The sequence below is a fragment of the Pteropus alecto genome, unplaced genomic scaffold (assembly GCF_000325575.1).
Source record: "Pteropus alecto unplaced genomic scaffold, ASM32557v1 scaffold7, whole genome shotgun sequence".
NCBI classification, from domain to species: Eukaryota; Metazoa; Chordata; class Mammalia; order Chiroptera; family Pteropodidae; genus Pteropus; species Pteropus alecto.
Window position 1 is genome coordinate 63860065 of NW_006494614.1, and position 16023 is coordinate 63876087.

Genomic DNA, 16023 nt, shown 5'->3' on the forward strand with positions numbered 1-16023 from the left:
CGACATAAAAGGGACAGATATTTGGTGTAGATGCTATAGCAGCGATGCGAACATCACAAGGTCCTCTCTGACCGTCCCTGAGGAGACCACCGGGCTGAGCCAACACCGGTCCCCTCAGGCCTGCCCAGTGCACAGAAGCACACTTGTATTAACTTCATGAGAATATGCTGAGCTCACTAGTAAGACAGAAAGAAGTGCAAAACATTGTTTATTCAGAGATGTACCGTACAAATCAGAGGTCCGGGGGACTTCACCTCTCTGCTTCTCATTAATGCACCCCACCTGGAAGGACCTTCTCATTAATGCACCCCACCCTGGAAGGACGGCCTTACCTCCTTTTGGAGACTTGTGGTATTGGGTTGATTACTCTGGATCGACTTCTCATCCGCTCTCCTTTTTCTCAGGCTTGTCTCCTCCATCTTTCCTTCCTGCCAGTTCTAGGAAGCTGCGAGGAGGGCAAGGGCCTCGATCCAGCAGACGCTCTAGCAGACGAGATGCAAACGAGAGCTCAGCGAGGTCTCCCGTGGGCTGACGCACCTGGGTTGTGGAAACTGACTCCAAAAGCAGATTATTCGTGACTGTGTTAGGAAAGCACAGCTGCTGACCCCTTGGGGATAATTTGCTCAGTCCCAGGATCAGCAGCTTTTCACGACTGCTGTGCAGGCCTCAGGAATGGTGCTCCCGTGCTCTCTTGCAAACCTTTCCGGTCAGACGCCCGTTCCTAAGCCTCTGGGCTCCTAAGCCTCTGCAATGATGGGCTTGAAAATCACTCTACCTCCTTGGTCCAACTTCATTTTTTCCAAAGGAAAAAGAAGTATTTTACTTAGCAGTGAGCATTGCTGGAGTGGACCTCGTAGAAGCAAGTCCAGAGAAGGAATACTTTTCTCATAACTTCCCAAGATTAAAGCACCTCGCGCATATGATAGATCCACCATGTAGATGTTCTTCATGGAGCGATGCAAGGAATGAAAAAAAATTGCTGAGGAAAATCAGTTCGAGGCTTCACTAGTTGATGGGCATGTCCTGTGCCCTTTCTCTAAATAAAGTCCCTCTCCAGTCCCTGGCCAGGGAAGCGGCAAGCCTACCCATCACCCATCACCCATTGTGAACTGCCCATCACCCATCGGCCTTACCTTCTTCTTGACCTTGCAGAGTCCAGATGCGTGCGTGCGTCTGCACGGTCGTGCCTAGGAATGGCCATGTCTTGTGCCCAGGACTAGAGGAAGCCAGCAGGTACAGAGGTCAACAAGGTAATAATTAAACTTTTTTTTTTAAAGCAATGAAACTTGGATACACCACACAAAAAGGGAAGGATCAGGCAACCCAGTTTTTCTCCAGAAATGTTTTTGTTTTGTTCATTTGTCTAGATCAATTTTTTTTTTCTTAACCAGGTTCCCCCAAATCAGCTACGGCCCATAAGGAGAAATCTCTCTAAAGACTAGAACCAGAGGAGATAAACGTTGGAACCAACTCTTTTATTACCTTAATAGGCTATATTTACGATTCCAGCCCGTCAGCACAAACAGGGATCATCACGCTTGTAACTCGCTTGTCAGGGCAGACTTTTTCTTCCCCACCCAGGAATTTCCTCCCAAGGTCCTTGGTCTGACCAAGCTGATGGGAGGGTGGCGAGTCCCTCCCATTCACCTTTGCCAGGGACGGGTTGGCGCCACCTGGAACCTCAAGGGAGTTTGGCAAATGCGGACACAGCAGTGTGGCCTCCTCCCTCAGGTCCCTGCTCCACCTGCCCCACCTGTGCCCGCGCCTCTGGCCACACGTCTGTTCGATTTGATGGTGTGGCTGTTAAAGTGGCCCAGTCCCACGTTCACCATTGTAGAGTGGAAAAGAGGCACAAAACATCACCAGCTCCACACTCTCACTTACTTGATGGGGAAACTGAGGCCCCAAGAGGGAAAGAAGCACGTCAAGGTCACGACGGTCTGCTCCTACCCCCAGAGGTCTGGCTTTCTCAGGGAGGAGCAGAGGTGCTCCAGCTGTGCCCGGAGGGGCTGGGGGCAGACCACTCCTTCCCATCAGAGGTGATTCGGGGAGCAGCTCTAATTCCATATCTCAGATAAGGCCTTCCTCTGGGATTGGAAGAGCCAGGGACCGGAAGCCCTGTCGCTGTTATCCCTGCCGGTTCCTCCAGTTTTGCATTGGGGTAAATTTAACAGCATCTTAGAAATCCAGATGAGACCAGAGGTCACAGGATAGAGCTAAGTGAGTCCTTGGGGATCATTTAGGGAGCCATTTGGGACAGGCTGACCTGAGAGAAGGGCAGACTTCTCAGGGTCGTCTCTTAAGCCACAGGACTACGTGGGGACCCTTGCTGTCCCAGAGTGAGAGTCCTGATGTGGACATTTTTGCTTGTCCCCTTCGTGAAGCTATGTCAGTTCATGGGGCACCTGCTCCTCTAACGCCATGGCCAGAGCCCCCGGCAGAGTGCTCCCTCAGGGACTCCTCCACCAGGAGCATGGAGGCCAGGGGCCGGGGTGGGACCTGCGGCCCTAGACAGGACCTGCCCACAAGCCTGTTTGAACCACTTGTAAAGTATTTGCTAACACTGCAGCTGCACTCAAATATAGCACCTGGCCTTATTTACAAAGCACTACAGACTACTCCCTGGGTCAAGGTTGCCCCCAGAGGGCTGATATTCTAACAGAAACCAAGTGGGGAGGGCAGGATGGGGTTGTGGATAGGAGTCCACCACCTACCTGCTCTGCCGCATCAACCACGTGGCCTTGGGTACTTAACCTCTGTGCAAGCATCAAGTTCCGATTCTGTAAGATGGGGCTGGTACGGGCACACCTCACATGGAGTGGTGAGGACTGTAGGTGATGCGTTCGATTCCAGCCTTCTGTGAGCCCAGAGGCTCCCCGTCTCCTTGGGCCTCTGCCAAGGGCTGAGCTGCGGACGTCTGGGGATGAAGATCCTTTGTCGAGGGTTAGAAATCTATTTCAGTTCATTTTTGGTCCATAGTGAACATTTCTTCTCTTCTCTTTTTGTTTTTCCCCAGTAGAGTGAATATTCAACCAATTAGCATAAGTCTCCTCCACCCCGGAAAAATAATCTGGATTTGTTTAAAAAACACACTTTTCCCCAAATTCTTTAAAACCTCTGTCTCATTATGTGTCTAGCTCTTCTACTCCATGGCTGAAGTTTTACTCCATCCCATTCAATTCCCTCTTACAGTTAATTTCCTAAAAAATTTCACATTTTTTTCCCATAAATTTCATTATTTAGTTTTCTGCTCAAGCTTTGATCTTCACTTTCATACTGTGCTTCTTTCCAGTTGCAAAGATGCTGGCCGTTTGAAGATATCAATGCCATCTGCATTTTATTTTATCATCTTTTTCTGGGGCATGTTTGGTTCCCTTCTCCTGTAATGGTTGTTAAAGACATGTCTAGCCTGACAGTGCAAATCCACAGCCTCTTGGCATCTCATCCTGAGTCATCTTCCTCTGTGACAGAGGCAGCGTCAAACCTTCAGACAGGTGCTGGATCTTCCTTTACCACTTAAAATTTGTTCCAGGCCTGCCTCCAAGTTTTCAAACTTTTTTTCTGTTCCTAAGTTCACTGTCTTATTTTCCTTCCCACTGGTGTTGACGGTAGTTCAGAGCTTTGGCGGGTCGGGTCGAGGGGTGGTGGTCCCAGAAGACCACATACCTACCTGAATTCCAACCCGCAGAACTCGTGAAAAGTCAGTGGAATTGACAAAGTCTTTAAATGTGAAGGACTTACAGGCTAACCATAAAACAATTAACAATTTAAAAACGCTTATCTGGGAAACAGATCTATATATATCTGAGAAACATTGGAAGAGTGCAATATTACCTTTGAACTTTGTTCATTTATTTTTGGAGATATAATTAATGTAAAACATTAATTTCAGGTGTATGACATAATGATATTTGTATGTATTGCAAAAGGATCACCATGGTAAGTCTACTTGACATCTGTCACTTCACATAGTTACAAAAATTTTTTAGATTCTGATGAGAACTTTTACGATCTATTCTCTCAGCAGCTCTCAAATATATAATACAGTATTATTAACTATCATCATTGTGCTGTGCATTACGCCTCCAGCACTTAATTATTTTATAACTAGAAGTTGTACCTCGTGAAACTCTTCACCTATTTTTTCCACCCCCGCCACCCGCCTTTTTGGCAACTACCAATCTGTTCTCTATATCTATGAGTTTGGTTTGTTGGGGTGTGTGTGTGTGTGTGTGTGTGTGTGTGTGTTTAGATTCTCCATTTAAGGGACTATATATACATTCATTTTTCTCTGACTTATTTCACTTAGTATAATACCATAAAGTTCCATCCACGTTGTCACGAATGGCAGGATTTCCTTTTTATGGCTGAATGGTATTCTATTGTATATTACAGTGTGTGTGTGTGTGTGTGTGTGTGTGTGTGTGTGTGTGTAAATACACACATATATACAGTTGGCCCTCCACATCCACAGATTCTGTGTCCATGGAACCAATCAACCAAGAATCGAAATATTTGAAAAAAATGTTATGTTATTGCCTACAATGGTACTTTTTTTCTTGTCATTATTCCCTAAATAATACAGTATAACAACTGTATACATAGCATTTACATTGCGTTAGATATTACAAGTGATCTAGAGATCAATTTAAAGTATATGGGAGGATGTGTATAGATTATATGCAGATAGTACACCATTTTATATATGGCCTTGAGCATTCATGGATCTTGGTATCCACAGGGTATCAATCTCCCATGGACACAGAGGGACAACTATAACACACTTTCTTTATTCATTCATCCACTGATGGAAACTTAGGTTGTTTTCATGTCTTAGCTATTGTAAATAATGCCGAAGTAAATACGGATGTGCATATATCTTTTTGAGTTAGTGTTTTCATTTTCTTCAGGTAAGTACCCAGAAGTGGAATTGCTGTATCATTTGATAGTTCTATTTTTAACTTTTTAAGGAACCTCCATACTGTTTTCCATAGTAGTGGCACCAATTTACATTCCCACCAATTGTGCACAGGGGTTCCCTTTTCTCCATACCCTTGCCAACACTTGTTATTTCGTGTCTTTTTGATGACAGCCATTCTAACAGGTGTCAAATGATATCTCATTGTAGTTTTGATTTGCATTTTTCAGGCGATTAGTGATGTTGAGCAACTTTTCATGTATCTGTTGGCTGTCTGTATGTCTTCTTTAGAAAAATGTCTATTTAATTCCTCTGCCCATTTTTTTAATGGTTTTTTTTTTTTTTAGGCAAGGCAACACTTGGTCGACCTCACAGATTGCAAGGACCTTGTCAGTTTACAATCCTTTATTTTTTTATTTTTTACGCCTACAGTACCTGGTCTTCCTAGGTGGTCTCCCATCCAAGTACTAACCAGGCTCAACCCTGCTTAGCTTCTGAGATCAGACAGGATTGAGCTTGTTCAGGGTAGCATGGCCATAGACAATCAGATTTTTTCTTTTTTCTTTTTCTATTGAGTTGTACGGGTTTTAAAATATATTTTGGATATTAACTCCTTATCAGATATATGATTTGCAAATATTTTCTCCCACTCTGTAGGCTGGTTTTCACTTTGCTGATGATTTCCTTTGCTGTGAAGAAGCCTTTTAATCTGATATAGTTTCATCGTTTACTTTTTACTTTTGTTGCTTTTGCTATTTGTACATCCATCATTTTCGTGTGTTTTCATGTGTCCAAAAATAACGTAGTTTTTTACGGGTAACCTCCTTGAGGAAACCAGTACTCTACGAGAGTTTTATCTATTTTTTTCCCCTAAAACATGACTCCCTATCCTGCTCCCTAATCCCATAACTTATCACTGTTCATTATCATTGTCCCTCTTTCAAACACATTGTTAACACATGATGAAAAGGTGTATTAGTAGGAAAGAGGGTTCTGAGTAATCATATGTCTTTAGTAATGAGTTATCATTTTTGGTAATCTTGTTTCTGTTTGCCCTAGATCCACCTTTTAGGGGAACTGACCCTGCCTATGGGATTCTGGTGATCTATCACCCAAAGAATCTACTTCTCCAGACACAGGGATGGCTTGTGACCCCCGCTCAGCCTAGAGGTCACTCTTTCATAGGATTTTGTATCCTGAGGGAAGAAGCATAGGGAAGGTTCAAGAGTTTATTTGAGCCAAACTGACAATGTGCTAGGAAAAAAGGATCTCAAATGCTCCGAGCAATGACAGTATTACAGCTCTTTACATACATTTAGAATTAAGAAGGCAACGGGAGGAAGATAATTACATGAAGGTGAGAGGAAGACAGGGAAATCTCTATGATTGGCTTACAAAATATTTAACAAGATTATATGCTCCCTTAAGGGTGATTATGCCTCCAGAGGTCTGAATTACTCCTGGCATTTCAAAGATATGTTAACCTAGATACATAAGAACAATGGACAGGACAAAGGTAAACCTTTTATAGGCCTGGGGTAAGACCTGTCCTACCATGACCTGTCCTGATAAGAATTTACTACCAGGTCGCCTTGTGAGATTACTTTTGGTCACTGAGTTTGTCAGGTTTATTACAGAGCCCTATTTCATTCACAGGTTGACGGAGTCCAACTACTGAACTCCCAGGACTGTCCTGATTTCTGTCATTCTCAAAGCATGTGTGAGCCACAGTGTATATTTCCAAAACATTTCCTTATTTACCTTAAATTTAGGCAGTTAGTTTCTGTTGCTTGCAAACCAACCCTGGTATTGTGGAAGAAAAATAGGGATTCTACAGAAAGTAACCGCACAGGGCGATCTGAATATAAATTCCTATGGTGAATAGTCCCGCCACAGGCCTAAAACTTCTTTACTGAAAGGTTTAAGCCAGCCACATCCATTATTCTTGTGCATCTAGGTTAATACACCTTTGAAATGCCAGAAGTGATACCCCTCGAAGTGGGTATTAAGCCTCAAGATAGCACATAACTGTCCTGTAAACCAAACCCCACCTTGCTTCTCCCACCTCCATGTAATCTTCCTTAGGACCTTCCTTAATTTCAAATGCATAAAAGAAGCTGCAAACTGTTATTTTCTGGATATTCAATTCAGTTTTGCTAAAATAAACTCTTAAAAAATTTTCCTACAGTTTTGGATGTTCTTATGTTGTCGACAGCATGCTACATATAAGGCACATGGTCTGGACCCTTTGTTTTCAAAGAATTACTTTTTAATAAACACCCAGGATCTTCTTGAACACAGTGAAACATGGATGATACTCCAGAGCACTGGCACCCTGGTGACCTTGCGCTGGCTGGAAAATTACTGCTTGGCTATCGCCCATGGGAACATAACGCTCTAACAATAAGCTTTCTGCTTCTGTACCCCCCGCTTGCACAACCGACCTGTGGGTTGACAGTTAGTCAAAAGAAGAAAAATAGACTTGTGTGTTCAAACAGGATGAAGAATAGGGGTTTAGGGCTTAAAAACCCTGTACCTCTACATTTCAGGGCTGCTTAATTTGGGGTCTGCATACCCCTGGCAGACCCAGCTGGCTGAATAAAGAATGTGTTTCCTAACTCACTGATTTCTGGTGGTCCATGTGTCTGTCGGGGGCTGGCAGCTACAACAACCTCAAGGTGGCGCTTGCACCTCAGTGGCAGGAGTTAGTTGAAAGGCAGGGCCATCTGCACTTCCACTCGCTGCTCTCTTTAAGGAGTGTTACCTCACAGGTGGATTGAAAACAAAGGACGGAGGGGCAAGAAAGCCCCAAGCACCCAGCAGGAAGACAGGGAGCCAGCCCAGCCCCAAGCCCTTGGCCAGGTGTCTTGATGAGTTCAAGGAAACTGCCTCATGGATTCCTCCCATTTGAAACTCACTTTTGTAACCAGCCACTATCTTTGTCTTGCTTTTTAGGGACACTCAGTCAGTAAAAGCAGCCTGGCAGGCTCCTGCAAGCCTGAGTAAACAAGAAGAAACTCCCAAGCCTGCTTCTCAACACCACTACCACCACCCACCCCACCCCACTCAAAAATGAGGAAAAGTCAAGCCTGCGAGGGCAGAAAGACCAGGTGCCACGGGACTCCACACTTGGGGCTCACTGCCTCTAGGAAAACTGATGAGGTGCAGACCAGCCACGTCCCCTCTCCCACCTCTGAACTGCCAGCTACTCTAACTGCTGACACCAGCCCAGCCGGAACAGAGCCATGTGACCTAGTCACACTGAGCCCTCCATGTGCTGCCCAGGCCTGCTCTGCAGTATTTTGAGTGTATGACATTTCCAGTCTTAAAAGAGGATTCAGAATTCAGCACCCAGGAGACTCAGCCTTTGGGTGTGGGATCTGCATGCCAGCCCAGCCCAACCTGTGCTGCCCCAGGCCTGGAGAGGGCACCCCTTAGCTGCCCAGGCTGGTGACTGCCACTGTCTACTCCTGTGCACAGCACCCAGGATGAGGGGCCCAGGCCCAAAGCCAGCTGAGCACCAGGGGCCAAACGCCAAGATCCACTTTTCCTTAAATCTCTTTCCCACAGTGACTGATACCACCCAGTGTCGGTGAGGGTATGGAATAACCAGAACTGTCACACAGTGCTGGCTGGTGGGAATGGAAAATGGTACAAGAAAATAGGTCTGGCAATTTACATATTTATCATTTTCACCATGTTAAAATATACGGTTCAGTGGCATTAAATATATTCACATTGGGGTGCAACCATGGCCACCATCCAGCTCCAGAACTTTGTTATCTTCCCAGACCGAAACCTCATACTCATTAAACACTGACTTCTCATTCCCTCCTTTCCCTCAGATCTTGGCGGCCATCATTCTACTTTCTGCCTCTATGAATCTGGCTATTCTAAGTACCTGAGATAAGTGGAATCATATAGTATTTGTCCTTATGTACTGGAGGGGTTCTTATACAGTTAAACATGCATGTACTCCCACAATGTGGCAAATCCAGCCCTAGGTATTTACCCCAAAGAAATTAGAACATATGTCCACATACAAATTTGTGTCTCAATGTTCATAGCAGCTTGATTTATAACGGCCTCGAATTGGAAACAACCTAAATGTCCATTAACAAGTGAATTGATAAATCGTATATTTGTAAATGGATTCTATTCAGCAATGAAAAGTATCTATGGATACTTGTCTCAACTTGGATACATCTCAAAACAATTACATCAAGCCAAAGGACCAGACACAGAATGCATTCTGGATACACAATCTCCACTCATTTCCCTGGGACGAGAGCCAGCCCCCGAGGATGAGAGCCAGCCCCTGAGGATGAGAGCCAGCCCCCGAAGATGAGAGCCAGCCCCCGAGGATGAGAGCCAGCCCCTGAGGACTTCTCATCTTGTCTTTTTCCTCTCCTGTCGCATGGAGTTCCTAGGTGGGGAGGGGTGCTGGCCAGGCAGTGGGTGTGCATGTGCCTGCAGATGCTTTCCCACACTGAGGCGGTGGGCCCATTTGGCCTCCTGCCCCTGAACCCCGGGGGTGGGTCCCGCACAGGTGATACTTCTGGAAAGAGAGCCATGACTGGTCGACATTTTAAGAATAAAAATACAAATTCGCAAAGAACAACTCCGTTCAAACATTTGAGGGCCTCCAAAGGTAAACATGATCCCTTGAAAGTAAGTAATAATAATAAATATGGCAGAGTTCAGGATTGGAAAGTCACAGGGCTATGATAATATAAAATAAAAAATTAAATAAAATTAATGAAATTGTCTACTTCTGTGCAATTTTATAAAGCAGCCTCCTCTGAGGGGACATAGTGCTGTGGATTCATGGCTTGTGGAGGGACAGGTAGGACAAGGTGCACCTTCCTCCAGGGCACATGACTTGGCGAGTGTAGTCTGGGCTAGATTCCAGCTCCACTCACCCCTTGGTTGGGTGCCTTTGTGCAGTGCGTGTATCATAACTGCCCAGGGAGGCCCTGCAAAGATCTGCCCTCTGTAGAGTGAGCGGTCTATTCAGACCACTATTATGAGCTGCTTATACCTTTATGAGCCTGTCTCTGTGTCTACAGAACAAGTTCTAACTTTGATTAAATGACCTGTATGTGCCCCTTGCACAGTGGTAGGAGGAAGGCCACTGGTCTGAAGGCCAGTGGCCCCACAACTGAAGCTCACTGAGACTGTGAAGGGAACTATGGACATGTGAGTCTCAGGCAGACCCATCCAAAAGGAGCATGGGACAAGAAGAGACAGGCCCAGGACCTGGCATTTAAGGAGCAGACAGAGCCAGGCGAACACAGCAGGGGTGGGGACTGTGCAGACACTAGAGATGCTGGGTGTGGGCAGCACCAGAGCACTAGGGGCTGGGCTCTCTGTAGAGAATGGGAAATATGGGGCCAGGAGAAGTTTCTCTTTCAGGTGTTGGACACCTGAGGAATCTTTAGAGCTGATGGGAAGCCCATGCAGAGACCCAGAGGTTGCCCAGGGCGACCTAGACTTCAGGTCTAGGAGTATCTAGGAGTGTGGAAGTATCTCTCTGGATAGAGGTAACCCCATCCCACTGAGCCTAGCTGCTCAGGAGTCAAGGAGGTGACAGTCACTCAGTCATCTCCGGACTGAGGAGGACAAGTGGGTCCACGCTGACATTTCACAAGCCCTGGCTGGTGAGAACAGGGTTGGGAGACTTTGAGGCCCGGGGAGCCCACTCTGAGGCTCTCCCCTGTTCTTCTGTCTTCCCTTACTCCCTCTCTCTACGTTTCTTTCTCTTTCTCAATGTCTTTCTCTCATTCTCTCTCAATCTCTCTCTCTCCTCTCTCTTTACCTCTCTCTCCCTCTTTCTCATTCTCTCTCCCACCCGCTTCTTCTCTCCCTCTTCCTTTTTCCATGCAAGCTCGGCTGCTGGGCTCTGGCACTGGCTCATCTCAGGGTCTGGTCTTTTAAATCTCTGGAATCCACCTAATTCTCTCTCTGCTTCAGCTCCTGCCCTCTTCCACTCATTTCTGCTGATTCCACTTTGAAAACCCTACATGTCTCGGCAGCACAGGGCCCTGGCTGAGCAGGCATAGATGGCTGTTTGAGGCAGGGCATGAGCCAGAGAGCCATGAGGTCTGCAAGGAAGGATTTGACCTCCCTTCCCTCGTGTTCCCTCAAACTCTTCCCTCCCTGCCCCCCTCACCCGGGAGCCTTTGTACATGTTCCTTCACCTAAAACATTCTCTCACTCTCTTTTTTTAACTTTAAAGATCAGATTTATTTAGAGAAAACAAAAAACCCCACAACCCAAAGGATGGGATTCACATCTCAAGACATCTCTCAGATATTAACTCTACAGATTACAAATCATTTAATAGAAGATACTTTTGTACAAATTTTACATGTATTGAGGAGCAGGACATAAATCCCATTTCTGTTTTAATAGAGGACGGTAGAGGAGCAGGGAAAAAACACTTTTTTTGGATACAACTGCTTGGAAAGAGTAGACATGAAGAGGGCAGACTACCTTTTCATCATCTACAACAAATAGTTTGGAAAAAAAAAAACCTTTCAACCTAAGTATCTCTCTAGAAGCCCCTTCCTAGCTACTAGCTATCGAAACCAATGATTAAAGTTACTTCACTTTGTATGTCTTTTATATCCCCTGGGTAAATGATTCATTATGCCCGCTGCTGCAGCACTCAGAAACCAACACCCCTGCATAGTTGGACAGGGTCTAACCTAGGACTGATGGGAGAAGGGCTTGCAAACAAGAGACCAAGTTGTCATCTCTCTGCAGGTACCAATATTGCCCATAAGAATACCATCTACCAAGCCGACAGTACAAAGGTGCACATAAAAGCAGGCAAGTTAAGCTATTGTGGTGCAAGAGAAACCAGGACCTTGTTAAATAGTTCTCTCCATTGTCATTCTCTCAAGGAAGGGTAAAAAACAAAACCACACATTGGTCTAGGTCACATTATAATACAGACATTGGTGTGGGATTTCAGTGGATGTCACTGTGCTAAAACTTCACTTCTTTAAAATGACTTTTTCTCTTTTTTTCTGCTTGACTTAAATGGCCTTGTCTTGTCTAATAGCACCATGACTCACTTGCTTCTTTTCTTTCCATATCCTTCTGCTTTTGACTATAATGCACGACTACTCCCTTAATTATTAAGCCCTCAGGACACTAGACTCTGGTCAGCATCAAACAGTCTTAGAAAGATAGCCTCCGGTCTGTTGACCACAGAAACAGTTTCAGTCAAACTAAAGATAACATCTTGACCTGTCCATGAAGGTGAGACAACTCCACCGGCTACATTCCCTTGAAATCAGACAGAACTGATGCCATGACTAACATCAGGCCCTGAGGCAATATCACCTGCCTCCTACCCTAGCCCAGACCAATCAGTAGAGTCCACAATCCCAACTACCGTAAGTACCATGACTAATGGGTTTTCCCCTGTATAACCTATCCCCTAGAGGCCATCGGGGAACCAGGTCTTTCAGCACTAGCTCACCTGTGTCTCCAGGCTTGGCACCATTTCCTTAAATAATAAACCTTTACTTTCTTTGCTGTAAACGTCTCATGTCTCATTTGGCTTTCATGCGCAAAGGCAAATGAACCCCTTCTAGTTTGGTAATATGGAGAGAAAACTTTGTAAAAACAAAACAAAACAATATAAAAAGTCCCAAACAAAAACCCCAGTTGAGGTCATAAGAAAGGCTCCCAATTTAAGTGTCACATTTTATTCATCTCTACTCACCACCGAAGACCATTAATTCCAGAGTTTTCTGAGATTAAAAGGGGGTCAAAGAAGCAGGAGCAAGAATGAATAGCAGAGTCTTGGGGCATAGATGATAGAGGCTTTGTTCATCCCTCTTAAAACCAAATCAAAGTTGTGACAGAAATACGGAGCAAACAGCAAGGAAAGTCACCTGGGATCTAGATGAATAGAAGCACTACAACTAGGGAGAGAACTAAGACATCAACCTGCAACAGTAGAAGGTAGGAGAGGGTGAAGATGTGAGGTTGCCCGGTCCCCGAGTGACTGAGTGAGATGAAGGCTGCGGCAGTGGCAGCTGCAGACGCCTCTTAAAGGGGCCATGTCCACGAGCGGACTTTTGTGATGACAGACTCGCTCGCTCTGAGCACCAAAGCCAGGTTGGCTGCTCAGGGGGTGCAGAGGGGACTAGGGACTTACAGAGGGACACTGAGTTGTTCGACTGAGGGCCAGAGGTGAGGCTTTTTCCCTGGCAGAAGTGCCGGTGGTATCCATTGTTCCTCTGTTGAGCCTTCCCCCTCTCAGTGTGCTGATCCAGCGCTGCCATAGCTAAGACATCATCAAACTGGATAACAGAGGTCGCTCCGCCCAGAGGATTCCTTGAAACTCCTCCTCCCGCAACTCGCAGCCCCACCATGCCACATCCAGGTATATCCTGAGCGAGTCAGGTGCTCCTTGCTGAGCAGCACCTAGACTCAGACTGGTGGCAGCTGGCCTTGGTTTCTGGTGTGGCCCCCTGAGGCAACTAGAAGCACAGCACCTGTGGATTGCTTGCTGAATCTTAACAGGTGGCCCCAGAGGGGCACAAGCTGGGGCTAAAGTTGGCCTGCAGCTAGCTGAACCCCTCTCAAGACTGTGCCACTGGACACCTACTATACAAAGCCACACTAATAAAACTGGGAGGCTTAAGAGCTTTGCTTAGTGCATAGAAACAGACACAGAAATGCAGCCAAAATGGGAGGACAAAGAAGCAGAAACCATATGAGAGAACAGAACAGAGATCCAGGAATAATAGAATTAAGCAATCTAACAAATGCAGAGTTCACAACATGGGTTATAAAGATGCTCAATAAACTTAGGGGAAGTGTAGATGAATTCAGTGAGAACTTCAACAAAGAGATAAAAAACGTAAAAATGGAAATGGAAATTATAAAAGGAAACCAGTCTGAAATGAAGAACACATTATCTGAGATGAAGAGTATATTAGATGGAATCAACAGAGTGGATAAAGAAGAGACTGAACCACTGATATAGAGGATGGGGAAGCCAAGGACACTCGATCAGAATGGCAAGAAAAAAGAAGCCAAGACTATAATAATAATTTAAGGAGTCTATGGGACACTTTATAGGTCAAAATATCTGGGTCATTGGGGTACCTGAAGGAAAACAAGATGCTGAACAGCTATTTGAATAAATAATGAAGGAAAAGTTCCCTAACCTGGTGAAGGAAATACACATACAACCCCAAGAAGTGCAGAGAGTCCCAAACAAGATGAACCCAAAGAGACGCACACCAAGACACATCATAATTAAAATGCCAAAGGTTAAATACTAAGAGAGAATCTTAAAAGCAGCAAGAGAAGAAACCATGAGGACAGAAGGGCTTGGGACAAAATATTCAACGTGATGAAGACCCAGGAGCTACAAACAAGAATACTTTATCCAGCAAAGCTATCGTTTAGAGTCAAAAGACAGATAAAGAGCTTCCCAGACAAAAATAAGCTAAAGGAATTTATCAGTACCAAGCTAGTATTACAGGAAATGTTGGAGGCACTTCTTTTTTAAACTATTTTATTGTTTTTAATTTTTATTTTATTTATTTGTAATTTATTTTTTTATTTTTTAATCATCCCCCCGCTTTCCACCTCTGACCTACAGATGTTGCCATTTTCCCCTTAAGAACCGGATCTCTGAAGCCGGGGCATCTCCTCACACACACTCACGGCACACACCTGGGGCCTGGCACACCCAGGGGGCCTGGCGCACTTGGGATATGGGCCGTGGCTCTGCTGGGACTTGAACCCAAGACCTTCTGCGTGTGAAGCAGACGTGTTAACCACTACTCTATGGAACCACCCCTGGAGGGACTTCTTTAAGAAGAAAAAAAACATGTATCAAAAACAGGAATAAAGAATAATAAAAACTACATTCATATCAACAAGTACCTCAAATGAAAAGAATGAAATGCTCCAACCAAAAGACAGTGGCTGAATGGATAAGAAAACAAGACCTACCATATGTACTGCCTCAAGAGACTGCCTACATATGCTGCCTACAAGAGACTCACTTCAGATTAAAAGACACACACAGACTAAAAGGAAGGGGATGGAAAAAAGATATTGTTCTGATGAACCTGGGGCGTATTGCACTGAATGAAATGGGTTGGATAGAGAAAGACAAATAGCACATGATTTCACGTACATGCGGAATCTAAAGAACAAAATAAACAACAATGACAAAAGCGGAAGTAAACTCATAGATACAGAGAATATTTTGAAGGCTACTAGTTGGGAAGGGGGTTGGGGGATGGCAAAAAAAAAGGGCAAAGAAATTAAGAGGTACAAATGGATAGTTGCAGAATAGACATGGAAATGTAGAGCGTGGCATGGGGAAGATGGTTAATGACGTAATAAACATGTCAGGGGAAAGAGGAGTACTAGATTTAGTGGGGTGATCACTGCGAGTTTTGTGGATCTGATCTCTATGCTGTACAATTGAAACTGGTATATTATTGTATGCCAACTATAAATGAAAAAAACTCATTGAATTGTACAATGAGCAACTAATTGTCTATTATGTTTTAATAAAGCCGGGAAAAAAAATATTGTAAAGAATGAATAGCAGAGAGTCAAAAGACATAAAGGAGCCAAGATTTGCTCAAGAAAAGCAGTGAGTCCTCATTTGACAGCTTCTAGGGGCTGGTATAGGACGCCTAGGAGATCAGGTTGTGGCTTAAACAGAAGCCACTTTTGGGGAGGTAGCAGGAAGGAGGACCATGAGGAACATGACAACGAGAGTCTAAATTTTTAAAGATTTTGACAGAACGTGGATCTATTTGAACTTTTGGAAAGGATAGTGTTTAAGAAAGGGTGAAACCAGGACACATAAGCGACTTGGGAATTCCTACAACCCCTAAGTGCTTCCTGTTCCAAGAAGTAACCATTCATGGGTTACACCATTTTTCGCTATTACTGTTGCAAAGTCATTCATCACCTCCACAAAGCTGTTTTTTGAATCACTATTTTCCCACTTCTTTTGGTCACCAAATAGTCCTATACTTTAGCAGCCTGTAGACTGCTCCCCAGCTACCCCCTGGGGGTAAAAATAAAGGAAATCCCCCCACCCCTCC

The 16023-nt window shown here is 44.8% G+C and overlaps 1 protein-coding gene and 1 pseudogene across 1 annotated transcript in view; both read right to left on the reverse strand.

The window, feature by feature from the left end:
* SLC7A9 (solute carrier family 7 member 9) overlaps positions 1 to 458 on the reverse strand; it is a 15469-nt gene extending 15011 nt beyond the window's left edge. Inside the window, exon 1 of the mRNA XM_006926778.1 lies at positions 333 to 458. Within this exon, the coding sequence (XP_006926840.1) occupies positions 333 to 419 (87 nt within the window). The 5' untranslated portion in view covers positions 420 to 458. The remainder of the gene's footprint in view (positions 1 to 332) is intronic.
* Positions 459 to 5341: 4883 nt separating this feature from the next.
* LOC112474942 lies at positions 5342 to 5460 on the reverse strand (annotated as a pseudogene).
* Between the last annotated feature and the right edge of the window lie 10563 nt (positions 5461 to 16023).